This window comes from Dipodomys spectabilis, unplaced genomic scaffold (assembly GCF_019054845.1).
Source record: "Dipodomys spectabilis isolate Male_0828 unplaced genomic scaffold, ASM1905484v1 ptg000671l, whole genome shotgun sequence".
NCBI lineage: Eukaryota > Metazoa > Chordata > Mammalia > Rodentia > Heteromyidae > Dipodomys > Dipodomys spectabilis.
In genome coordinates, this window is record NW_024871348.1 from 574279 (window position 1) to 600226 (window position 25948).

Sequence of the window (25948 nt, forward strand, 5' to 3'; positions counted from 1 at the left end):
GTACTTATTAGGGTATGCGGTACAGTTTAGGGTTTTAGAGTAAGATATGTGTTAGGATAACTGATAGGGTACATGTTGGAGCATGTGCTAGGGTTGGGGGTTAGGGTCAGGGTCAGGGTCATTGTCAGTGTTAGGGTTATAGGTTAAGGTTATCGATCTGGTGAGGTTAGGGCTAGCATTTGGATTATGGGAATAGGTCAGGCTTAAGGTCAAGAAAGGGTGTAGGGAAAATATGGGAGACAAAGGGTGAGGTTGGGGATGCACTTGAGGAAATTTTAGAGTAAGGGTCCAGCAAAGGTTTAGGGTTAGGGAATGTGTGAGGAAGAACTCTGTGGGATGGGTTGGGGTTATGGATATGGTATGGATATGGAGTAGTCTTCAAGGTTGATTATAGAACAGGTGAGGATTAGGGAACTTGTTAGGGTTGGGATTGCAGAAAGTGTGGGTTGTGCAGTTATGTAGGGATTGGGGTTAGTAGATGGTTTAGAGTGAGACATAAGATTGGTGAGTAGCTGGGCTGGGAAGGTGACTCAGTGATAGAGCGCATGCCTTGCATGCCTGAGGCCCTGGGTTTGATCCTCAGCACTACATAAGCAAAAAGAAAAAAAGCCGGAAGTGGTGCTGTGGCTCAAGTGGTAGAGCGCTAGCCTTGAGCTGAAGAGCTGAGGGACAGCGCCCAGGCCCAGAGTTCAGGCCCCACGACCGGACCCAAAAATAAATAATAAAAAAAAAAAGTAAAGCAGAAAAAAGAGTCGTTTTTCTATCATTGCTGAGAAGGAATGCCGTCTGGCGCTCCGTCTGGTGGTCTGCGCCTCCCTTCAGAGTTCTGGCTTGGCCAGGTGCAAGCTGGGAACAGAGCAGCGGATGCAGCGAGGAGGCGCCGCTCCTGTGCTCTGGAGAGTCCCTGGAGCTGGTCTGTTCTACAGAATCCATTGGGGCCAGGCGGGGCATGCCCGGCAGCCCCCGGCCGGCCCGGCAGCATGTGCCCACCTCTCTGCGCCGCTCAGGGAGTTCAGCTCCTGCTCTGGCTTTTCTGTGGCAAGCCTTTCCCCCTCCACTGAGGCTGCCGGTGTACCATACCCTTCAGAGTGCGTAGAGCACAGCCTTGTTCCCTTCCCGAGGCTTAAGTTTAAGAGGCGCTGTCAAATTCACCACCAAGAATGCTTCTCCCTTCCTGAGCGCCTGCCTGACATGTGGTACCTCCTGACCTTTTTTGGGAGTTGGGAGAGTCAAAGGCAAGGTGGTGAGTGTTCACGTAGCTAGGGGTCGTGAGGACATGGGACTTGTCCAGCGACCGCTCTGATGCGCTGTTCCTTTTTTTTAACCAGTGTTTGTCCAGCACGATGCTGCTCAGCTCTACCTCACGTTCTGGAACCTTCTTAAGGATCAAATAGATGATGTGGACTTGGTAAGAGCTGAAGCTGGAATCCCAGGACCTGTAGAGGTCGCTCACCATTGTGCATTTGTAGTAAGGGATCCGTGGAGACCGCTTGCCACGGTTCCTGGTGTCCTTCCCGGTACCTGCCGGGAGCGTCAGGGCTCGTCAGTCCAACAGGTCCAACTGTGGCCATAGCCTCACCCGTCCTTGGAGCCTTCTTGCAGGTAGAGAGGCTGCAGGCCCTGTACACGATCCGGGTGAAGGAGTCCCTGGTTTGCCTCCTCTCTACCAGAGAGAGCAGTAGGAACAGCAGTATGCTGACCCTCTCCCTCCCTCTCTATGACGTGGACGCAAAGCCTCTGTAAACACTGGTGAGAGACTGGGTGAGAAAGGGTCGCCCCGCCATGCCAGTTCCCCCCGCCATGCCAGTTCCCCGTGTCCTTCCACCCGCGGACACTAACAACTCTGTTTCACTTGCACGGCTCTAGGTGGCCAATTTCTTTGAGCAGCAGCAGAAGTTCTATCCTGTTTCTCATTTTCTCACCCTCGTATTAACCAGGGCTCCTTGTGTTTTCTCCTCCAGTGGGTGGAAGATCCTGACAGATGTAGCGCTGGTAGTGTGGTGCTTGGGGGACAGTGGGGGAACCTGCAGCGGAGCTCAGCCCTCACCTGTGGGGTGGCCACGTGCCCATGGAAAGGGTCTGCTGACGCGGCCTTTCCCTGCGGCCTCCGCTGGCAGGAGGAGGCCCTGCGCTGTTTTTTCCACCCCAGGGAGTTAGCCAGCAAGAGCAAGTGGTTCTGCGAGGCCTGCAGGACGAAGACGCGTGGAAGCCAGGTGCCCACCCTCAGGTTCAGATGCGTCTCCGGGGCGGGCTGTTGCTGGGCCACGGCTTTCCAGACCCTTCCGGGCCCTTCCTGATGGCGGATGGGGTGGGATGTGGTGAGGCTAGTTCAGACGCTCGGGCTTGTCATAGACGGGGTTGTGGATGTCGCTTCTTGACCACAGTCTTCCACCAGGAGTGGCAGGTGACGGCATGGGGCTGGGTGGGGGCGGTGGGGTTTCCTCTTTCGTTTTAGAGACGCTCCCTACAGCAGACTCCTGGTTTCTGAGGGCCAGGCACCTCTGCAGAGCCCTGAGCAGCTCACGGCTTTTGTCTGAGGTCCATAGTGCTGTGCCGGCCAAGCGTCCCCTGAGTCTCCGGGGAGAGGAATGGATTCTGCCATGGAAGCCTTCAGCTCCCCAGTGTGTCCCCCGCACCCCTCCCCCTGGGGAGGAGAACGAGCCACCAGGCCCGGCGTGTCTCAGGATCTTCCCGCAAGCGCCTCGGGGCCCCGTCTCACAGTGAGTTTTGCTTTTGCAGGTCTTGAGGATGACGCATCTGCCCCAAACCCTGACCCTTCACCTGATGCGATTCTCCATTCGGAACTCACAGACGGAGAAAGTCTGCCACTTGCTGCACTTCCCTCAGCGCTTGGATCTCAGTCAGGTTCTTCTGGCTGAGCATCAAGACTTCACTGAGGACGCAGAGCAGGTGAGGTGTTCTGGATCGATCCTACCAGACACGGCGTCCTCCAGGTTCAGCGCTCTTACCCCTCGACTGCTAGATGGCACCGACTGGTGAATCCCCTGGTTCAGGCTCCCCAGGCCCGGGTTAGCGATTTGGTCTTCAGCTCACCTCCACAGTGTGAGGGCTCGGAGCAGCCCTGTGCTGGGTGCGCAGCGCCCCCGGGAGGGGAGCCAGGCGTGGTGAGCTCAGCCTCTGAGCACTGCTCTGTCTGAGGAAGTGTGCCCTCTGCGGGCTAGGCGGGGCCCGCAACGAGGACAGGCTGGCCTCAGGCTGCTGCGAGTCACAGAAGCAAAGGCATATTCAAGGCAGAGGGCTTAAAAACATTTTAAATTCAATTTATTTATTTATTTTTCAGCCAGTATGTTGGCACGTGCCTATCTTCTTTGCGGCCGGGAGACGTAGACCAGAGGGGCATTGGTTCAAGGCCAGTGTGAGCTACACAGTTAAGACCCTGCCTCACAAATAAAAGAAAGGCTGTTTTTGTTTTTTTTCTAAGCATTATTGATTTTAATGACCATGTGGTCCCCTGGGGTCCGTGCTGGGGTTATCACTATAACAATGTCACCACAAGCCTTTGCTGTTCCTAGTGTTAGTTTCTTTAAAGATTCAGAACAAACCTGCCTTATTTCCAATGTTGACACATGGAAAGTATTTGTGTGTAGGGATTTTAGTGTGGTGCTGTGACGTATGCATGCCGGAGGAATGGTGTCTTGTGGTCTTGGCACTGACTAATGTGTCACGCTGGGCCTGTAGCAAGCACATCGCCATTCACCATCTGAGCCAAGCCGCTGGGCCTTTTTGCTTGAGTTCTGTTATCAGGCAGTGGTTTGTTTTTGTCCAGGCCTGACCTTGGACTGCTCTTCTACCTCTGCCTCTCCCAGGGACAGGCTTCCGGGTGTGCACTTGTGTCTGGCTTGTCTGTTGAGATGGGAGTCTCACTAGCTTTCTGGCCAGTCTGATTTTGTCCACAGCCTTTCTGATCTCCCCCTCTGGAGAACCTGGATTATAGGTGTGCAACCGCACCCATCCTCAAATTTTGGAAAGATTAGCTCAAGCTAGACAACATACTTATCACTTCACCTGTGTCTTTGTGGTGAGCGTATGTAAAAATTCTTGAAAAGCATTTTCCGGTGTGGAACACATCGATACTGTATGACATTGTTCTGAAACCCATTCCTCCCGTCTAACTGGAAGTTTGTGCGCTTTGATCAGCATCTTTCATTACAACCCCTAATAACCACTGTTGGGTTTCTGCTGCTATGGTTTTTTTTTGAAAGAAAGAAATACTCTTGACTAACAAAAAAGTCAGCCCAAACTCTCACTACTAATGTTCCCTTTTCTTTTAAACAGTTTTCTAAGATATTGAGGGAGTGGAAGGAACACTTCATGGACACATGTAGTAGAGACTTTGCGTCTGTAACATTCCTCTTTGTGTCCTACTGTCTTTGTAAGGTTTCTGTCCTGCCATTTCACTGTCCGTTTTCGGGTTCTTTTCTGTCAGCGTTTTGTGGATATTCTAGTTCCATTTCTTCTCCTCACCTTTTTGAATGTCACCTCATATTTCTCACAGTTTCATTAACCTCAAACTGAAGACTTTCAGACTATGTCTTCTGTTCAGATGGTGGCATGTGTCTATCAGCCCATTAATCATAGGAAGCCTGAAGCGGGGGAAATCATGTTCCCGACGTTTGCCTGGGGAAGGAAAAAACAGCACAGAACAGAGCTAGGGGTGTGATTCAATGGTAAGGCTCCTGCCTGGCACGCAGGAGGCCCTGGGTTCAAACCGCAACTTCCAAAAGAAAACAACAAAAACAAAGAAGAAACCAAGGTGAAACAAAAAGTTCACAACCCCTTCCCCCCCAAACCAAACCAAACCAAAACAAATTCCCTTCCGATAACTTGTCTGCCAATGTTAAAAAACCCTTCTGCACTGTTAACAGAGACCTCCTCAGAGTTCCCACTTGGCAAAAATTGAACATCCCCCACTTACTGGTCGTGCGTCTGATATAACACAGGCATCACAGTTCTGGTTTGTGATGCTTCTCTTCAACTAGCTGTGAGATTCTGCAGGTCAAGGTCTTTTCTTCGAGCTCCTTGGAAGTGTCAGTGCCGGGCCTAGAGCAGGCAGTAAACAAGTGCCTGGCAAATATGCTTCCTCATTAAAGACCATACCAGGGCTGGGAAAGGAGGGATGGGTCGCTTACAGCCTTGTCCTCTTCCAGCGTGAAGCACAGTATGAACTCTTCGCTGTGATAGCCCACGTAGGGATGGCAGACTTCGGTCATTACTGTGCCTACATTCGGAATCCAGCGGATGGAAGATGGCTCTGCTTCAATGACTCCAATGTTTGTTGGGTGAGAACCATCATCTAAACTTTCCTCCTTCTCTGAATTAGCCACCTTCAATAAATTCTCAGCTCAGAGTTGAAGACGCATTATGGTCTTGTAGTTTGTGTGTAGGAGCTGGGGAGTTTTGTGGTTCAAAGCCATTCTCTAGGTTTATTGCTTTATTTATTTATTTTCTTGCTTGTCTTGGGGCTTAGACTCAGGGTCTGGGTGCTGTTCCCCAGCCTCTTTGTGTTCAAGGTGAGTGCTCTACCTACCACTTCGGCCCCAGCGCCACTTCCGGTTTTTTCTGTGTATGTGGTACTGAGGAATGGAACCCAGGGCTTCATGCATGCTAGGCGAGCACTCTACCACTGAGCCACCTTCCCAGCCATGGTTTATTGCTTTCTAAGCATCTGTTTGTGTCAGTGTTAGGTTTCTGGTGCTCTTAGCCCCGTACCTTGAAGGTTTATGCTTTGTAGGAAACGTCTGTGGAGCGAGACGTTAAAGATGCAAGGTGTAAAACTCTGGGATAGGTGTAAGCATTTCAAGGTGAGTGGGGACATCACAGAGGGTCTCAGGATGCACGGCGTTGTGTCACCAGATGCTCTGATGCTGTGTGGTCGCCAGGGTGGGCTTCTCCATTCTCTGCAGGAGTCTAACAGGGCACATTACAGTGTCCCCTGTTCTGTCAACACGTAATAGCAGCTGCCAACCAGCTGCTGATGTCTGTGATGTTCTTCCAGGTGTCCTGGGAAGATGTCCAGTGTACCTATGGAAATCATCACTACCGCTGGTAAGAGAAGTACTTGGGGGAATGGGGTCCACTGGGTTCTTGGAGCTTTATGAAATCTGCACGGATGAACTATTGCCTTTATCCGAGAGTCCCCACTGCCTGCCATTCAGCCTCATCTTTCAGCAGTCATCCCTGGCACCACACTTCCCTCAGAATTTACACTTAAGTAAAGCACTGGCATAAGTCCCAATACCATGTCCATCATCTTCTGTAACTGTGTACCTGTATTTTCTGGTCTCTATGACCCTGTCCTAATTCATCTTCTGAGCAAGTGCCTAGTGGTGTTTTGATAATCACGGTCTCTCCTACTGCACAAAGCCTTTACTGATGGGCCCCAGCGGATTGGCGGGGCTATCTTATCAGTACCGCGCTAACTGATTGCACCGCTGGAGCTCCAAAGGCAGGGCTATCTTATTTGCTTTCGTGGCTTTTTGAGCAGGCCTCCTTTATTACACTTCAAAATGTTTGTTGATTTTGCGACTTTTCCCCTCACACCAGACCATGTGCTCTTTTTTTTTTTTTTTTTTTTTTTTGTTGCTGGTTCTTGGGTTTGAAGCCTAGGCCTAGGTATTGAGCTTTTTCACTCAAGGCTAGTGCTCGACCACATGAACCACAACTCCACGGCCTGCTTTTGTGTGGTTAATTTGAGATAAGAGTATCAAAGACTTTTCTGCTCTGCTGGCTTTGAACCTGAATTCTCTGATCTAAGCCTCCTGAATAACAAGGGTTACAAGTGTGAGCCAGTGGTGCCCAGAAGACCAGGGGCCAGGACCACTCTTCTCTTTCTCAGTAGGCATCAGGACATGATACTGACGTAGTCATTAACCTAGAGAGAAAAGCTGGGTAAAGTTAAGGCAGAGATTTTTATATGTACTGGAGGTGGAAATGGAACTGACGGTGTAGGTACTGGAGGTGGTATTGGGGGTGACAGTGTAGGTACTGGAGGTGGTATGGGGGTGACAGTGTAGGTAGTGGAGGTGGTATTGAGGTGACAGTGTAGGTAGTGGAGGTGGTATTGAGGTGACAGTGTAGGTAGTGGAGATGGTATGGGGGTGACAGTGTAGGTAGTGGAGGTGGTATTGAGGTGACAGTGTAGGTAGTGGAGGTGGTATTGAGGTGACAGTGTAGGTACTGGAGGTGGTATGGGCGTGACAGTGTAGGTACTGGAGGTGGTATTGGGGGTGACAGTGTAGGTAGTGGAGGTGGTATTGGGGTGATAGTGTAGGTACTGGAGGTGGTATTGAGGTGACAGTGTAGGTAGTGGAGGTGGTATTGAGGTGACAGTGTAGGTAGTGGAGGTGGTATGGGGGTGACAGTGTAGGTACTGGAGGTGGTATTGGGGTGACAGTGTAGGTACTGGAGATGGTATTGGGGGTGATGGTGCTTGTACCAGGTGATATTCAGCTACATCAGAGGTTTGATTTCATAATTAATGGATTAGGTGGAGCTTATGTTTGATATCTTCCTTTTACCTACTTTTCATATTTTGCTTTTATTTATTCTCAACATTTCTCTTAGGTGCCTGTTCTTAGCCAATTTTTGGTTATTCATTCCCCTGTGATTTAGAATAGGGGTTAGCAAACTTTCTCTGTACTAGTTAGAGAGAAAGTACTTAGGGTTTTGGAGCATAGCTTTTGTAGCTGTTACTCAGCTTTGCCCTTGCAACATGCAGGGTGCCACAGACAGCACGTGAATGAATGAATGTAAGTGGCCATGTTCCAATTAAGTTTATTTACAAAAAACAGGGTTGGAGTTGGCTTATAGTCCCATAATATGTCTGTCCCTGGTCCTTTCCTCCTTCCTTCCTTCCTTCCTTCCTTTCTTCCTTCCTTGTTTTCCTTCCTTCCTTGCTTCCTTCCTTCCTTCCTTCCTTTCTTCCTTTCTTTCTTCTAGTCCTGGGTATGAACTCAGGGACTGGGTGCTATCCCTGAGCCTCTTTGTATCCAAGATTAATGCTGTACCACTCGAACCACAGTGCTACTTCCAGCTTTTTCTGAGTATTTTATGGGAGATGACAGTCTCACAGACTTTTCTGTCCAGGCTGCCTTTGAACCATGACCCTCAGATCTCAGCCTCCTGAGTAGCTAGGATCACAGGCATGAGCCGTTAGCACCATGCTGTCCATGATTTGTATGTTAGCTAATAAGAACTTACAGGTTAGTTTCCCAAGTCACTATTTTCTTTCCCTTTGATGAGACGGACAGGTTAGGTAGATGAAGGTTTGCTTCATTATCCTGGAAATTTGGTCCTATTGTGAATCAATAATATATCCCCTCAACTAGGCACTGGTAGCTCACTCCTGTCATCCTAGCTACTGAGGAGGCTGAGATCTGAGGATTGCGGATCAAAGCCAGCCTGGGCAGGAAAATGTTTGTGACTCTTATCTCTAAGTAACTGGCTACAGAAAACTAGAAGTGGCTTTATGGCTCAAGTGGTAGAGCCCTCGCCTTGAGCTGGGACAGTGCCCAGGCCCAGAATTCAAGTCCCACAACCCACCCAAAAATACATACAGCCTTTCATTGTAAATGTTTCATTTTGCTATGCTGATAAATTTCTCTTTATAGGCAGGAAACTGCATATCTTCTGGTTTACATGAAGATTAGAGGTTAATGGATATACTCTAAACCTTCAGAGACTGACAAATTCATTTCTTTTCCTGTCATTGGATCTGCTGAGTCTTCTAGGAGATTCTACAATGAGGAAAAACATAAAAACTGTAATAATTTAAGTCTTAAGTTATAACCATGAATGGGTACTGGTGTGGTTTGGATGTGGTTTGTCTCCAAAGGTCCTGTGACAGAGGCCTGGTCCCTTGTCTAGCAATGTTGTGGGGCAGAATCTTTTGAGAGCTGAGGCTTGTGCAGGGCATCTGTGGCTCATGCTTGAAATTCTAGCTACTCAGGAGGCTTTGAGAGTTCAAATCCAGATAGGGCAGAAAAAGCCTTGAGACTTACCTTCCATTGACAACTGAAACAAAAGCTGGAAGTATAGCCATTGCTCAAGTGCTAATGTGCCGGCTGGGGTGAAAAAGCTCAAGGATGGACTGCACCTAAGCCCCGCATTCAAGGCCCAGTAGTGCCCATGAACTATTTCAGCTAGGCCCCCGTCTCCCTAAGTTTCCAGAGCCCTTGAAAATGTCCCACACCTGGAGAGTAAGCATTCAACACAGGAGCCTGTGTAGGAAATTCTTATCCAAACCATAACTCTTGTGAATGAGGCACAATAAGTAAATAAAGTTATTTCTTTCAAAAGGAGTGTAGTGTGCAGCTTAATGGGGTAATTAAACACATATGCTGCTAACGACTTGTGCTATAAATATATAGCTGTGAAAGCAAAGGCCACTGGATCTTTTCAAGAAGTTGCGCTCCTCGGGACCCGGGCTGCGGTGAACACTAATGCCCAGCAGAGGGCGCTCTGGGCCTGTGCGCTGTCCTCATCAGGACCCGGGGTGCGGTGAGCACTGATGCCCACCAGAGGGCGCCCTAGGCTTGCACACTGTCCTCTCATCAGGACTCGGGGTGCAGTGGGTCCCGATTCCCACCAGAGGGCATACTAGGCGTATGTGCACTGGCCTCCTGGCCTCAGGACCTGTGGCATAGAAGACATGCAGAGGCCACGTCCTATGGACTATGAGTCCCGGCACCCTGAAGCTGAGAAAGCGCACAGGTGAAGTGGTTCTGTCTGACTCCATTCTGGGAAAATGATCAGAGTCGGATTTAGAGTTGCTTCAAATAAAACACAAAATGAAATGGATACCATGGACGTATTACAGTAACAACTAGGACCTGAAATATATATATGTATTGGTCCCCTCGTGGGGCCTGAACTCTGGGCCTGGGCGCCGTCCCTCAGCTCTTCACCTCAAGGCTAGCGCTCTACCACTTGAGCCACAGCGCCACTTCCGGCTTTTTGCTTTTTGCTTATGTGGTGCTGGGGAATCGAACCCAGGGCCTCAGGCATGCAAGGCAAGCGCTCTACCACTGAGCCACCTTCCCAGCCCCTGATCTATTAACCTCTAGTACATTGCAGTGCACGTTGAAAAGTTCCACAAAATGTACAATGCTTTTATAGGGATATGTGAGGACTGGTTTTTAGTGTTAACATCCTCCCTGTCTTAAATGATACTTAACTAGATGATAATGATTAGCTATAACTGATTTATAATATAAAGGATTTAAACATACATAAGGGTCTAGGGTTGTTCTGACACACCACTGCAGACTGGGTTGTTTAGAGATCTGTGTTCATAGCTCTGAAGTTTAGCAGCATGGAATAAGTGTCTTCTGGGCCACATTCCCTCAGGAGGTACAAGGCACTGTGAGTTCTAGGTCTTCTCTCAGCTTCTGAGCCTGTGAGAGCAGAGTGACGTCTCTGCAGAGGATCATCCCTGGGTGCATTTCTGGGACCCGATTTCCCCCTTTTAGGGGCACAATAACAACAGAAACTGGAGTTGATCTCCTGCCAAAAGCGCATTTCCATGTAAGGTCACATTCCCAGGTATTGGGTGATGAGAGCATGCATACATGAACTTTGGGAACACAACCCATTACAATGTTCCTGCCTCTGCTGGGCAGCCTCTACCTCCATATTTTACCTCCCTATTGCTGGGGCTCCTCTGGAGCCCCATCTCCTTCCTGGCACCCAGCAGATCACTGCTGGCCCTGACTGCTGGCTTGAGCTGACACTGAGAATTCACTGAGAGCTGGTGTAGGGCAAAGGGTCTCCTAGACTGTTAAGGTCCCAGACTGTGTGAGGAAAACTATGCCGAGAAGTTGACCCTTTACTAAAAACAAAGAGAGGCCACGAAGGGAGACCTTAAAACCTATTTCACATGGAATTCCCCCCTATGTCATACCCTGCCCAATTAGAACGGTGCCTGCCGTGCAACGTTGTGCATTCCACCCCGTGATCGATTGCCTCCTGCTTCAAGGGAGTCGATGCCTCGGTGTGCACATTGCGCATCCTCCTGTAGCTATCTCTGTAATAAAGCTCCCGTAGCTGTCTTTGTAACAGCCCCCAGCTTCAAGGATGCAGGGCCTATAACATCATGTTTCCAGAATATACAAACCCCAAGAGTAAGAATATCCACTTGCTTTGTGTGGGGACCCCAAATTTGCCCGCCAATGCAAGCCAGAATGATAGGTTAGTTCAAACAGTTCCTAGGAGTCGGACTGTAACCCACCAGCCACGGACATAAACATGCAACCCTTATGTGGTGTTACAATCCCGTTGGCCACCTGTGCGTGGCCAGGCGTGGATGTTGCCTTTAAAAACCCTAGCTTGTGGGTTGTTCGGGGTCGCAGTTTCAGCTCCCGAGTCTGTGCTGCGTCCCTGGCCGGTTAGCTCTCCACTTCCCCAAGAAAGTCATCTTTTTAAGTGAGGCTGTCCGAACAGTGGACTTTTTTCCCCGTAACACTGGGACAAGACTGCTCTGGGGTTGGGACACTACAGTTTGCAGCAGGACCAAACAGAGGCTGGTCTGTCTCTGGCACTGAGGCTTTGGGACACTTCATCAGGGCTTCAAGTTTTCCAGGGTCCTGGGCAGAAGTAGCTGCAGCTACAGGCTAGGAGGAGGAGTGGAGCACTGCAGGGGTGGGGCAGGAGCAGGAAGTGAGCGGTCCAGGGGCGGGGCTGGTGGGACGCCAAGGGTCTTGGGGACAGTGTGCATACCTAGAGCACCATCTGGTAGGAAGCAGTGGTCACTGCACCTCTCTGGTCCTGAGATGAGGAAGATCATGTGCAGGCCTAGAGCACCATCTGGTGGGAAACATTGGTCACTGCATCCCCTGGACCTGAGAAGAGGAGGATCATGTACACAGCTAGACCACCATCTGGTGGGAATCAGCGCTCACCGCACCCCTTGGTCTTGAGGAAAGGAGGACGGTGAGCATGCCTAGAGCACCCTCTGGTGGGAAACAGCCCTCATTGCACCCCTGGTCCTGAGAAGACGAGCAAGGTGCTCACCTGTCTAGCGTGCCCTCCGGTGGGAATCAGCTATCACCGCACCCTAGGTGCTGAGGAGAGGAGGACAGTGTGCAAGCCTAGAGCACCCTCTTGTGGGAATCAGTGCTCACTGCATCCTCTGGTTTTGTGGGCGGAGCAGAGCAAGAAGTGAGCAGTGCAGGGGTGGGCTTGTGGGAGGATCTGGGGTCCTGAGGAGGACAGTACACACACCTAGAGCACCATCAGGTGGGAATTAGTGAACACTGCATACCTGGCCAGGACAAGAGGAGCACAGTGTGCACACCTAGAGCGCCCTCTGGTCAGAATCAGTGCTCACTGCACCCTCTGGTCCTGAGAAGGACAGTGCACACACCCAGAGCGCCCTCTGGTGGGAATCATTCTTAAAAGCAGCCATCAATTAAGAAAGCGTTAAAGCTCAACACTTCACTCTACTTTATCCACTGCAGCCCCTGGTCCTGAGAAGGACCGTGCACACACCCAGAGCGCCCTCTGGTGGGAATCAGTGCTCACTGCACCCTCTAGTCTTGTGGGAGGAGCAGAGCATGGAAGTGAGGGGTCCAGGGGCGGGGCTTGTGTAGGGGCAGAGAATGATAGGGGTGGGGCAACAATGAGTCCAGAGGCGGGGCTTGTGGGGAGGCAGAGCACAGGAGGGGTGTGGCAAAGGAGAAGTGAGTGGTGTATGGATGTCAGTCAGGGTACATATTAGGGTGTGTGATGGGGTATATGTTAGGGTACATGCATGTGACAGGTTACACATTTGGGATACACATAAGACGGTTACCTGGATGGTTTGGACAATGTATTAGAATTTAGAGTATTTATTAGGGTATGTGCTACGTTTAGGGTAAATGTGAAGTTGTAGTTTGTTAGGGTACATTCAGGGTACAGGTACAATTTAGAGAGTATGTGAATGGGTACTTGTTACCATATGGGTTCGTGTCCAGAGCATGTTTATTGTATTACAGTATATTGGGAATCTGTTAGGTTTAACATACATGTTAAAATAATGGCACATATTAGGGTATGTGTTTGAGTCCATGTCCATGTATGTGTTAGAGTTAGGGTACTTGATAGGGGATTTGTTAGGGTTACGGTACATGCTAGAGTGTGTGTTAGTTAGGGCACATATTAGGGTATGTATTAGAGTTAGCATACTTCACAGGGGATTCGTTAGGGTGAAGGTACATGTTAGGATATGGTTGAGTCACATGTTAGGGTACATTAATTTTTTAAAGTATGTGTCAAGGTACTTGGGGTATATGTAAAGGTCAGAGTTAGAGTATGTTAGGGTACATTCAGGGTACATGTAAGGTTACCTGTACGCTTTATAGAATATGTGTTAGGGTATTTGTTATTATATGCGTGTCTAGAGTATGTTTAATGTGTTAGAGTACTATTGGGAAATCTGTTGGGGTTAAAAGACATGTTAAAGTCAGGGCACATATTAGGGTGTACATTGGGTTACTTTAAGGTACAAGTTTGAGTGTATTTAAGGGTATTTGCATGGTTTTGAATAAGTGTTAGGGTCCTTGTTAGGGTATGAGTTAGTGTTTAGAGTACATGTTAGCAAACAGGGTATGTTTTGTGCACATGCTAGGGTACATGTATGACTTGAAGTACATGTTAGAGTACTTGTTACATGTAAATGTTTAGAGTGTGCGTTACAGTATGTGTTTGGGTATGTGTCAAGGTTACAGTTATGGTTTGGGTTAGGCAACACGTTAGGAAGTATGTTGGGATAAGTTTAGGGTACTTGTTAGGGTATATGTAAGCTGTACAGTACATGATAATGGTTAGGGTCTGTGTTAACCAGTAGGGTACATGTTAGAGTATTTGTTAGGGTTTGGCTTAGGGTTAAGGTATGTATTGGGTATGTTTGGGGTACATGCTAGTTTACCTATAAAGTACCTGAATGTATTAGAGTGCATGTAAGTCGTTGTTACCACACATTTTAGCGTTTAGAGTGTATGTTATGGCATGTGTTTGAGTTAGAATGAAGTTTATGGTATATGTCAGGGTTCGTGTTAGAGTTAGGGTATGTGTTAGGGTTAAGGTATACGCTATAGTGTATATTAGGGTTATGGTTTGGGTTAATTAAGGGCACGTGTTTGGGTATGCGGCAAGGTGAATTTGAGGTAGATGATATAGGGTGTACGTAAATGTGCCTGTATGGTTACAGTACTTGTTAGGGTACTTGATAGAATGTGACACTGTTTACTATATTTGTTAGGGTACTTATTAGGGTATGTGGTACAGTTTAGGGTTTTAGAGTAAAGGTATGTGTTAGGATAACTGATAGGGTACATGTTGGAGCATGTGCTAGGGTATGGGTTAGGGTTGTGGGTTAGGGTCAGAGTCAGGGTCATTGTCAGTGTTAGGATTATAGGTTAAGGTTATCCATCTGGTGAGGTTAGGGTGCTAGCATTTGGATTATGGGAATAGGTCAGGCTTAAAGTCAGGAAAGGGTGTAGGGAATATGGTAGACAAAGGGTGATGTTGTGGATGCACTTAAGGAAATGTTAGAGTAAGGATCCAGGAAAGGTTTAGGGTTAGGGAATGTGTGAAGAAGAACTCTGTGGGATGGGTTGGGGTTATGGATATGGTATGGATATGGAGGCTCAGTGGTACAGCGCTTGCCTTGCATGCCTGAGGCCCTGGGTTCGATTCCTCAGCATCACAGAAGCAAAAAGAAAAAAGCCAGAAGTGGCGCTGTGGCTCAAGTGGTAGAGCGCTAGCCTTGAGCTGAAGAGCTGAGGGACAGTGCCCAGGCCCGGAGTTCAGGCCCCACGACCGGACCTCCCCCCCCAAAAAAAATTGCAAGGTGACAGAAAAGCTAGGGATGAAAAAAGAAGGGAAGGAAGAAGGTAGAATAAACCTAGAGTACAATGCTCTGTAAGTCTAAGACGGGGAGAGTGAAAAGAAGAACTACAGAGAAAGAAATGGCAATTTACAAAAGCGATAACTGGTAGCACATTAAAAAAAAAAAACACAAAAACTAGGGACCTGTGGCTCACGCTAGGTACTGTGGAGGCCGAGATGTGAGGATCACAGTTGGAAACCAGCCTGGGTAAGAAAGCCCACCAGACTGTTATCTCCAATTAACCAAAAACAAAAGAAGCTGAAAGTTCAGCCGTAGCTCAAGTGGTAGAGCACCAGCCTTGAGGAAAAAAAGCTCAGGGACAACGCCCAGCCCTGAGTTGAAACCCCAGGACCAGTATATAAAAAATGTAAAGCAAAACGGGGCTGGGAAGGTGGCTCAGTGGTAAAGCACTTGCCTTGCATGCTTGAGGCCCTGGGTTTGATCCTCAGCACCACATAAGCAAAAAGAAAAAAAGCCGGAAGTGGCACTGTGGCTCAAGTGGTAGAGCGCTCGCCTTGAGCTGAAGAGCTGAGGGACAGCGCCCAGGCCCAGAGTTCAGGCCCCACAACCGGACCCAAAAATAAAAAAAAAAAAAAAAAAAGTAAAGCAAAAAAAAGAGTCGTTTTTCTATCATTGCTGAGAAGGAATGCCGTCTGGCGCTCCGTCTGGTGGTCTGCGCCTCCCTTCAGAGTTCTGGCTTGGCCAGGTGCAGGCTGGGAACAGAGCAGCGGATGGAGCGAGGAGGCGCCGCTCCTGTGCTCTGGAGAGTCCCTGGAGCTGGTCTGTTCTACGGAATCCAGTGGGGCCAGGCGGGGCATGCCCAGCAGCCCCGGCCGGCCCTTCAGCATGTGCCCACCTCTCTGCGCCGCTCAGGGAGTTCAGCTCCTGCTCTGGCTTTTCTGTGGCAAGCCTTTCCCCCTCCACTGAGGCTGCCGGTGTACCATACCCTTCAGAGTGTGTAGAGCACAGCCTTGTTCCCTTCCCGAGGCTTAAGTTTAAGAGGCGCTGTCTAATCCAGCACCAAGAATGCTTCTCCCTTCCTGAGCGCCTGACATGTGGTACCTCCTGACCTCTTTTGGGAGTTGGGAGAGTCAAAGGCAAGGTGGTGAGTGTTCACGTAGCTAGGGGTCGTGAGGACATGGGACTTCTCCAGCGACCGCACTGATGCGCTGTTCCTTTTTTTTAACCAGTGTTTGTCCAGCACGATGCTGCTCAGCTCTACCTCACGTTCTGGAACCTTCTTAAGGATCAAATAGATGATGTGGACTTGGTAAGAGCTGAAGCTGGAATCCCAGGACCTGTAGAGGTCGCTCACCATTGTGCATTTGTAGTAAGGGATCCGTGGAGACCGCTTGCCACGGTTCCTGGTGTCCTTCCTGGTACCTGCCCGGAGCGTCAGGGCTCGTCAGTCCAACAGGTCCAACTCTGGCCATAGCCTCACCTGTCCTTGGCGCCTTCTTGCAGGTAGAGAGGCTGCAGGCCCTGTACACGATCCGGGTGAAGGAGTCCCTGGTTTGCCTCCTCTGTACCAGAGAGAGCAGTAGGAACAGCAGTATGCTGACCCTCTCCCTCCCTCTCTATGACGTGGACGCAAAGCCTCTGCAAACCCTGGTGAGAGACTGGGTGAGAAAGGGTCGCCCCGCCATGCCAGTTCCCCCCGCCATGCCAGTTCCCCGTGTCCTTCCACCCGCGGACACTAACAACTCTGTTTCACTTGCACGGCTCTAGGTGGCCAATTTCTTTGAGCAGCAGCAGAAGTTCTATCCTGTTTCTCATTTTCTCACCCTCGTATTAACCAGGGCTCCTTGTGTTTTCTCCTCCAGTGGGTGGAAGATCCTGACAGATGTAGCGCTGGTAGTGGGGTGCTTGGGGGACTGTGGGGGAACCTGCAGTGGAGCTCAGCCCTCACCTGTGGGGTGGCCGCGTGCCCATGGAAAGGGTCTGCTGACGCGGCCTTTCCCTGCGGCCTCCGCCGGCAGGAGGAGGCCCTGCGCTGTTTTTTCCACCCCAGGGAATTAGCCAGCAAGAGCAAGTGGTTCTGCGAGGTCTGCGGGACGAAGACGCGTGGAAGCCAGGTGCCCACCCTCAGGTTCAGATGCGTCTCCGGGGCGGGCTGTTGCTGGGCCACGGCTTTCCAGACACTTCCGGGCCATTCCTGATGGCGGATGGGGTGGGATGTGGGTGAGGCTAGTTCAGACGCTCGGGCTTCTCATAGACGGGGCTGTGGATGTTGCTTTTTGACCACAGTCTTCCACCAGGAGTGGCAGGTGACGGCATGAGGCTGGGTGGGGGCGGTGGGGTTTCCTCTTTGGTTTTAGAGACGCTCCCTACAGCAGACTCCTAGTTTCTGAGGGCCAGGCACCTCTGCGGAGCCCTGAGCAGCTCACGGCTTTTGTCTGAGGTCCATAGTGCTGTGCCGGCCAAGCGTCCCCTGAGTCTCCGGGGAGAGGAATGGATTCTGCCATGGAAGCCTTCAGCTCCCCAGTGTGTCCCCCGCACCCCTCCCCCTGGGGAGGAGAACGAGCCACCAGGCCCGGCGTTTCTCAGGATCTTCCCGCAAGCGCCTCGGGGCCCCGTCTCACAGTGAGTTTTGCTTTTGCAGGTCTTGAGGATGACGCATCTGCCCCAAACCCTGACCCTTCACCTGATGCGATTCTCCATTCGGAACTCACAGACGGAGAAAGTCTGCCACTTGCTGCACTTCCCTCAGCGCTTGGATCTCAGTCAGGTTCTTCTGGCTGAGCATCAAGACTTCACTGAGGACGCAGAGCAGGTGAGGTGTTCTGGATCGATCCTACCAGACGCGGCGTCCTCCAGGTTCAGCGCTCTTACCCCTCGACTGCTAGATGGCACCGACTGGTGACTCCCCTGGTTCAGGCTCCCCAGGCCCGGGTTAGCGATTTGGTCTTCAGCTCACCTCCACAGTGTGAGGGCTCGGAGCAGCCCGGTGCTGGGTGCGCAGCGCCCCCGGGAGGGGAGCCAGGCGTGGTGAGCTCAGCCTCTGAGCACTGCTCTGTCTGAGGAAGTGTGCCCTCTGCAGGCTAGGCGGGGCCCGCACCGAGGACAGGCTGGCCTCAGGTTGCTGCGAGTCACAGAAGCAAAGGCATATTCAAGGCAGAGGGCTTAAAAACATTTTAAATTCAATTTATTTATTTATTTTTCAGCCAGTATGTTGGCACGTGCCTATCTTCTTTGCGGTCGGGAGACGTAGACCAGAGGGGCATTGGTTCAAGGCCAGTGTGAGCTACACAGTTAAGACCCTGCCTCACAAATAAAAGAAAGGCTGTTTTTGTTTTTTTCTAAGCATTATTGATTTTAATGACCATGTGGTCCCCCGGGGTCCGTGCTGGGGTTATCATTATAACAATGTCACCACAAGCCTTTGCTGTTCCTAGTGTTAGTTTCTTTAAAGATTCAGAACAAACCTGCCTTATTTCCAATGTTGACACATGGAAAGTATTTGTGTGTAGGGATTTCAGTGTGGTGCTGTGACGTACGCATGCCGGAGGAATGGTGTCTTGTGGTCTTGGCACTGACTAATGTGTCACGCTGGGCCTGTAGCAAGCACATCGCCATTCACCATCTGAGCCAAGCCGCTGGGCCTTTTTGCTTGAGTTCTGTTATCAGGCAGTGGTTTGTTTTTGTCCAGGCCTGACCTTGGGCTGCTCTTCTACCTCTGCCTCTCCCAGGGACAGGCTTCCGGGTGTGCACTTGTGTCTGGCTTGTCTGTTGAGATCGGAGTCTCACTAGCTTTCTGGCCAGGCTGACTTTGTCCACAGCCTTTCTGATCTCCCCCTCTGGAGAACCTGGATTATAGGTGTGCAACCGCACCCATCCTCAAATTTTGGAAAGATTAGCTCAAGCTAGACAACATACTTATCACTTCACCTGTGTCTTTGTGGTGAGCGTATGTAAAAATTCTTTAAAAGCATTTTCCGGTGTGGAACACATTATAATTACGATAGTGTATGACATTGTTCTGAAACCTATTCCTCCCGTTTAACTGGAAGTTTGTGCGCTTTGATCACCATCTTTCATTACAACCCCTAATAACCACTGTTGGGTTTCTGCTGCTATGTTTTTATTTGAAAGAAAGAAATACTCTTGACTAACAAAAAAGTCAGCCCAAACTCTCACTACTAATGTTCCCTTTTCTTTTAAACAGTTTTCTAAGATTTTGAGGGAGTGGAACACTTCATGGACACATGTATTAGAGACTTTGCGTCTGGAACATTCCTCTTTGTGTCCTACTGTCTTTGTAAGGTTTCTGTCCTGCCATTTCACTGTCCGTTTTCGGGTTCTTTTCTGTCAGCGTTTTGTGGATATTCTAGTTCCATTTCTTCTCCTCACCTTTTTGAATGTCACCTCATATTTCTCACAGTTTCATTAACCTCAAACTGAAGACTTTCAGACTATGTCTTCTGTTCAGATGGTGGCATGTGTCTATCAGCCCATTAATCATAGGAAGCCTGAAGCGGGGGAAATCATGTTCCCGACGTTTGCCTGGGGAAGGACAAAACAGCATAGAACAGAGCTAGGGGTGTGATTCAATGGTAAGGCTCCTGCCTGGCACGCAGGAGGCCCTGGGTTCAAACCGCAACTTCCAAAACAAACCAACAAAAACAAAGAAGAAACCAAGGTGAAACAAAAAGTTCACAACCCCTCCCCCCCCCAAAAGAAACCAAAACAAATTCCCTTCCGATAACTTGTCTGCCAATGTTAAAAAACCCTTCTGCACTGTTAACAGAGACCTCCTCAGAGTTCCCACTTGGCAAAAATTGAACATCCCCCACTTACTGGTCGTGCGTCTGATATAACACAGGCATCACAGTTCTGGTTTGTGATGCTTCTCTTCAACTAGCTGTGAGATTCTGCAGGTCAAGGTCTTTTCTTCGAGCTCCTTGGAAGTGTCAGTGCCGGGCCTAGAGCAGGCAGTAAACAAGTGCCTGGCAAATATGCTTCCTCATTAAAGACCAGGGCTGGGAAAGGAGGGATGGGTCGCTTACAGCCTTGTCCTCTTCCAGCGTGAAGCACAGTATGAACTCTTCGCTGTGATAGCCCACGTAGGGATGGCAGACTTCGGTCATTACTGTGCCTACATTCGGAATCCAGCGGATGGAAGATGGCTCTGCTTCAATGACTCCAATGTTTGTTGGGTGAGAACCATCATCTAAACTTTCCTCCTTCTCTGAATTCTCAGCTCAGAGTTGAAGACGCATTATGGTCTTGTAGTTTGTGTGTAGGAGCTGGGGAGTTTTGTGGTTCAAAGCCATTCTCTAGGTTTATTGCTTTATTTATTTATTTTTTTGCTTGTCTTGGGGCTTAGACTCAGGGTCTGGGTGCTGTTCCCCAGCCTCTTTGTGTTCAAGGAGAGTGCTCTACCTACCACTTCGGCCCCAGCGCCACTTCCGGTTTTTTCTGTGTATGTGGTACTGAGGAATGGAACCCAGGGCTTCATGCATGCTAGGCGAGCACTCTACCACTGAGCCACCTTCCCAGCCATGGTTTATTGCTTTCTAAGCATCTGTTTGTGTCAGTGTTAGGTTTCTGGTGCTCTTAGCCCCGTACCTTGAAGGTTTATGCTTTGTAGGAAATGTCTGTGGAGCGAGACGTTAAAGATGCAAGGTGTAAAACTCTGGGATAGGTGTGAGCATTTCAAGGTGAGTGGGGACATTACAGAGGGTCTCAGGATGCACGGCGTTGTGTCACCAGATGCTCTGATGCTGTGTGGTCGCCAGGGTGGGCTTCTCCATTCTCTGCAGGAGTCTAACAGGGCACATTACAGTGTCCCCTGTTCTGTCCACACGTAATAGCAGCTGCCAACCAGCTGCTGATGTCTGTGATGTTCTTCCAGGTGTCCTGGGAAGATGTCCAGTGTACCTATGGAAATCATCACTACCGCTGGTAAGAGAAGTACTTGGGGGAATGGGGTCCCCTGGGTTCTTGGAGCTTTATGAAATCTGCACGGATGAACTATTGCCTTTATCCGAGAGTCCCCACTGACTACCATTCAGCCTCATCTTTCAGCAGTCATCCCTGGCACCACACTTCCCTCAGAATTTAGACTTAAGTAAAGCACTGGCATAAGTCCCAATACCATGTCCATCATCTTCTGTAACTGTGTACCTGTATTTTCTGGTCTCTATGACCCTGTCCTAATTTATCTTCTGAGCAAGTGCCTAGTGGTGTTTTGATAATCACGGTCTCTCCTACTGCGCAAAGCCTTTACTGATGGGCCTCAGCGGATTGGCGGGGCTATCTTATCAGTACCGCGCTAACCGATTGCACCGCTGGAGCTCCAAAGGCAGGGCTATCTTATTGCTTTCGTTGCTTTTTGAGCAGGCCTCCTTTATTACACTTCAAAATGTTTTTTGATTTTGCGACTTTTCCCCTCACACCAGACCATGTGCTTTTTTTTTTATTTTTTTTATTTTTGTTGCTGGTTCTTGGGTTTGAAGTCTAGGCCTAGGCATTGAGCTTTTTCACTCAAGGCTAGTGCTCTACCACATGAACCACAACTCCACGGCCTGCTTTTGTGTGGTTAATTTGAGATAAGAGTATCAAAGACTTTTCTGCTCTGCTGGCTTTGAACCTGAATTCTCCGATCGGAGCCTCCTGAATAACAAGGGTTACAAGTGTGAGCCAGTGGTGCCCAGAAGAGCAGGGGCCAGGACCACTCTTCTCTTTCTCAGTAAGCATCAGGACATGATACTGACGTAGTCATTAACCTAGAGAGAAAAGCTGGATAAAGTTAAGGCAGAGATTTTTATATGTACTGGAGGTGGAAATGGAACTGACGGTGTAGGTAGTGGAGGTGGTATTGGGGGTGACAGTGTAGGTAGTGGAGGTGGTATTGAGGTGACAGTGTAGGTAGTGGAGGTGGTATGGGGGTGACAGTGTAGGTAGTGGAGGTGGTATTGAGGTGACAGTGTAGGTACTGGAGGTGGTATTGAGGTGACAGTGTAGGTACTGGAGGTGATATGGGCGTGACAGTGTAGGTAGTGGAGGTGGTATTGAGGTGACAGTGTAGGTAGTGGAGGTGGTATTGAGGTGACAGTGTAGGTAGTGGAGGTGGTATTGAGGTGACAGTGTAGGTAGTGGAGGTGGTATTGAGGTGACAGTGTAGGTACTGGAGGTGGTATTGGGGTGACAGTGTAGGTACTGGAGGTGGTATGGGGGTGACAGTGTAGGTACTGGAGGTGGTATTGGGGTGACAGTGTAGGTAGTGGAGGTGGTATTGAGGTGACAGTGTAGGTAGTGGAGGTGGTATTGGGGTGACAGTGTAGGTACTGGGGGTGGTATTGGGGGTGATGGTGTTTGTACCAGGTGATATTCAGCTACATCAGAGGTTTGATTTCATAATTAATGGATTAGGTGGAGTTTATGTTTGATATCTTCCTTTTGCCTACTTTTTATGTTTTCATTTTATTTATTCTCAAAATTTCTCTTAGGTGCCTGTTCTTAGCCAATTTTTGGTTATTCATTCCCCTGTGATTTAGAATAGGGGTTAGCAAACTTTCTCTGTAGAAGTTAGAGAGGAAGTACTTAGGGTTTTGGAGCATAGCTTCTGTAGCTGTTACTCAGCTTTGCCCTTGCAACATGCAGGGTGCCACAGACAGCACGTGAATGAATGAATGTAAGTGGCCATGTTCCAATTAAGTTTATTTACAAAAAACAGGCTTGGAGTTGGCTTATAGTCCCATAACATGTCTGTCCCTGGTCCTTTCCTCCTTCCTTCCTTCCTTCCTTCCTTCCTTCCTTCCTTCCTTCCTTCCTTTCTTTCTTTCTTTCTTTCTTTCTTTCTTTCTTTCTTTCTTTCTTTCTTTCTTTCTTTCTTTCTTTCTTTCTTTCTTTCTTCCTTTTAGTCCTGGGTTTGAACTCAGGGCCTGGGTGCTATCCCTGAGCCTCTTTGTATTCAAGATTAATGCTGTACCACTCGAACCACAGTGCTACTTCCAGCTTTTTCTGAGTAGTTTATTGGAGATAAGAGTCTCACAGACTTTTCTGTCCAGGCTGCCTTTGAACCATGACCCTCAGATCTCAGCCTCCTGAGTAGCTAGGATCAGAGGCATGAGCCGTTAGCACCATGCTGTCCATGATTTGTATGTTAGCTAATAAGAACTTGCAGGTTAGTTTCCCAAGTCACTATTTTCTTTCCCTTTGATGAGACGGACAGGTTAGGTAGATGAAGGTTTGCTTCATTATCCTGGAAATTTGGTCCTATTGTGAATCAATAATATATCCCCTCAACTAGGCACTGGTAGCTCACTCCTGTCATCCTAGCTACTGAGGAGGCTGAGATCTGAGGATTGCGGTTCAAAGCCAGCCTGGGCAGGAAAATGTTTGTGACTCTTATCTCCAAGTAACTGGCTACAGAAAACTAGAAATGGCTTTATGGCTCAAGTGGTAGAGCCCTCGCTTTGAGCTGGGACAGTGCCCAGGCCCAGAGTTCAAGTCCCACAACCCACCCAAAAATACATATAGCCTTTCATTGTAAATGTTTAATTTTGCTATGCTGATAAATTTCTCTTTATAGGCAGGAAACTGCATATCTTCTGGTTTACATGAAGATTAGAGGTTAATGGATATACTCTAAACCTTCAGAGACTGACAAATTCATTTCTTTTCCTGTCATTGGATCTGCTGAGTCTTCTAGGAGATTCTACAATGAGGAAAAACATAAAAACTGTAATAATTTAAATCTTAAGTTATAACCATGAATGGTTACTGGTGTGGTTTGGATGTGGTTTGTCTCCAAAGGTCCTGTGACAGAGGCCTGGTCCCTTGTCTAGCAATGTTGTGGGGCAGAATCTTTTGAGAGTTGAGGCTTGTGCAGGGCATCTGTGGCTCATGCTTGAAATTCTAGCTACTCAGGAGGCTTTGAGAGTTCAAATCCAGATAGGGCAGAAAAAGCCTTGAGACTTACCTTCCATTGACAACTGAAACAAAAGCTGGAAGTGGAGCCATTGCTCAAGCGCTAATGTGCCGGCTCGGGTGGAAAAGCTCAGGGATGGACTGCACCTAAGCCCCACGTTCAAGGCCCAGTAGTGCCCATGAACTATTTCAGCTAGGCCCCCATCTCCCTAAGTTTCCACAGCCCTTGAAAATGTCCCACACCTGGAGAGTAAGCATTCAACACAGGAGCCTGTGTAGGAAATTCTTATCCAAACCATAACTCTTGTGAATGAGGCACAATAAGTAAATAAAGTTATTTCTTTCAAAAGGAGTGTAGTGTGCAGCTTAATGGGGTAATTAAACACATATGCTGCTAACGGCTTGTGCTATAAACATATAGCTGTGAAACAAAGGCCACTGGATCGTTTCAAGAAGTTGCGCTCCTCAGGACCCGGGCTGCGGTGAACACTAATGCCCAGCAGAGGGCGCTCTGGGCCTGTGCGCTGTCCTCATCAGGACCCGGGGTGCGGTGAGCACTGATGCCCACCAGAGGGCGCCCTAGGCTTGCACACTGTCCTCTCATCAGGACTCGGGGTGCAGTGGGTCCCGATTCCCACCAGAGGGCATACTAGGCGTATGTGCACTGGCCTCCTGGCCTCAGGACCTGTGGCATAGAAGACATGCAGAGGCCATGTCCTATGGACTATGAGTCCCGGCACCCTGAAGCTGAGAAAGCGCACAGGTGAAGTGGTTCTGTCTGACTCCATTCTGGGAAAATGATCAGAGTCGGATTTAGAGTTGCTTCAAATAAAACACAAAATGAAATGGATACCATGGATGTATTACAGTAACAACTAGGACCTGAAATATATATATATATTGGTCCCCTCGTGGGGCCTGAACTCTGGGCCTGGGCGCCGTCCCTCAGCTCTTCAGCTCAAGGCTAGCGCTCTACCACTTGAGCCACAGCGCCACTTCCGGCTTTTTGCTTTTTGCTTATGTGGTGCTGGGGAATCGAACCCAGGGCCTCAGGCATGCAAGGCAAGCGTTCTACCACTGAGCCACCTTCCCAGCCCCTGATCTATTAACCTCTAGTACATTGCAGTGCACATTGAAAAGTTCCACAAAATGTACAATGCTTTTATGGGGATATGTGAGGACTGGTTTTTAGTGTTAACATCCTCCCTGTCTTAAATGATACTTGACTAGATGATAATGATTAGCTATAACTGATTTATACTATAAAGGATTTAAACATACATAAGGGTCTAGGGTTGTTCTGACACACCACTGCAGACTGGGTTGTTTAGAGATCTGTGTTCATAGCTGTGAAGTTTAGCAGCATGGAATATGTGTCTTCTGGGCCACATTCCCTCAGGAGGTACAAGGCACTGTGAGTTCTAGGTCTTCTCTCAGCTTCTGAGCCTGTGAGAGCAGAGTGACGTCTCTGCAGAGGATCATCCCTGGGTGCATTTCTGGGACCCGATTTCCCCCTTTTAGGGGCACAATAACAAAAGGAACTGGAGTTGATCTCCTGCCAAAGCCTACTTCCATATAAGGTCACATTCCCAGGTATTGGGTGATGAGAGCATGCATACATGAACTTTGGGAACACAACCCATTACAATGTACCTGCCTCTGCTGGGCAGCCTCTACCTCCATATTTTACCTCCCTATTGATGGGGCTCCTCTGGAGCCCCATCTCCTTCCTGGCACCCAGCAGATCACTGCTGGCCCTGACTGCTGGCTTGAGCTGACACTGAGAATTCACTGAGAGCTGGTGTAGGGCAAAGGGTCTCCTAGACTGTTAAGGTCCCAGACTGTGTGAGGAAAACTAAGCCGAGAAGCTGACCCTTTATTAAAAATAAAGAGAGGCCACGAAGGGAGACCTTAAAACGTATTTCACATGGAATTCCCCCCTATGTCATACCCTGCCCAATTAGAACGGTGCCTGCCGTGCAACGTTGTGTATTCCACCCCGTGATCGATTGCCTCCTGCTTCAAGGGAGTCGATGCCTCGGTGTGCACATTGTGCATCCTCCTGTAGCTATCTCTGTAATAAAGCTCCCGTAGCTGTCTTTGTAACAGCCCCCAGCTTCAAGGATGCAGGGCCTATAACATCATGTTTCCAGAATATACAAACCCCAAGAGTAAGAATATCCA

General features: G+C 49.1%; 2 protein-coding genes and 1 long non-coding RNA gene across 3 annotated transcripts in view; all 3 read left to right on the top strand.

Moving 5' to 3' along the window:
• The window catches only part of LOC122101675 (ubl carboxyl-terminal hydrolase 18-like), a 33010-nt gene extending 23964 nt beyond the window's left edge, over nt 1-9046 (top strand). Inside the window, exons 7-11 of the mRNA XM_042672149.1 lie at nt 2118-2213; nt 2740-2910; nt 5169-5300; nt 6017-6066; nt 8631-9046. Of these exons, the coding sequence (XP_042528083.1) occupies nt 2118-2213; nt 2740-2910; nt 5169-5300; nt 6017-6066; nt 8631-8676 (495 nt within the window). The 3' untranslated portion in view covers nt 8677-9046. The remainder of the gene's footprint in view (nt 1-2117; nt 2214-2739; nt 2911-5168; nt 5301-6016; nt 6067-8630) is intronic.
• Nucleotides 9047-16076: 7030 nt separating this feature from the next.
• On the top strand, nt 16077-16491 carry LOC122101661. Its single transcript, XR_006146404.1, has 2 exons — nt 16077-16160; nt 16355-16491. It is a non-coding gene; the product is annotated as an uncharacterized LOC122101661 (long non-coding RNA).
• A 748-nt stretch (nt 16492-17239) lies between these two features.
• Nucleotides 17240-24107, top strand: LOC122101660 (ubl carboxyl-terminal hydrolase 18-like). Its single transcript, XM_042672127.1, has 5 exons — nt 17240-17374; nt 17493-17663; nt 19915-20046; nt 20745-20794; nt 23427-24107. Exons 1-5 carry the CDS (start codon nt 17342-17344, stop codon nt 23470-23472), a joined length of 432 nt encoding a protein of 143 aa, XP_042528061.1. The 5' UTR covers nt 17240-17341; the 3' UTR covers nt 23473-24107.
• The last annotated feature ends 1841 nt before the right edge of the window (nt 24108-25948 follow it).

Excerpts from the sequence above, each read along its gene's own strand:
- LOC122101660 (XM_042672127.1), top strand. The coding sequence starts at position 17,342 with ATGGATTCTGCCATGGAAGCCTTCAGCTCCCCA. Across the intron at positions 17,664-19,914 it reads TCACTGAGGACGCAGAGCAG|CGTGAAGCACAGTATGAACT; the intron begins GTGAGGTGTTCT and ends GTCCTCTTCCAG. Across the intron at positions 20,047-20,744 it reads ATGACTCCAATGTTTGTTGG|GTGTCCTGGGAAGATGTCCA; the intron begins GTGAGAACCATC and ends ATGTTCTTCCAG.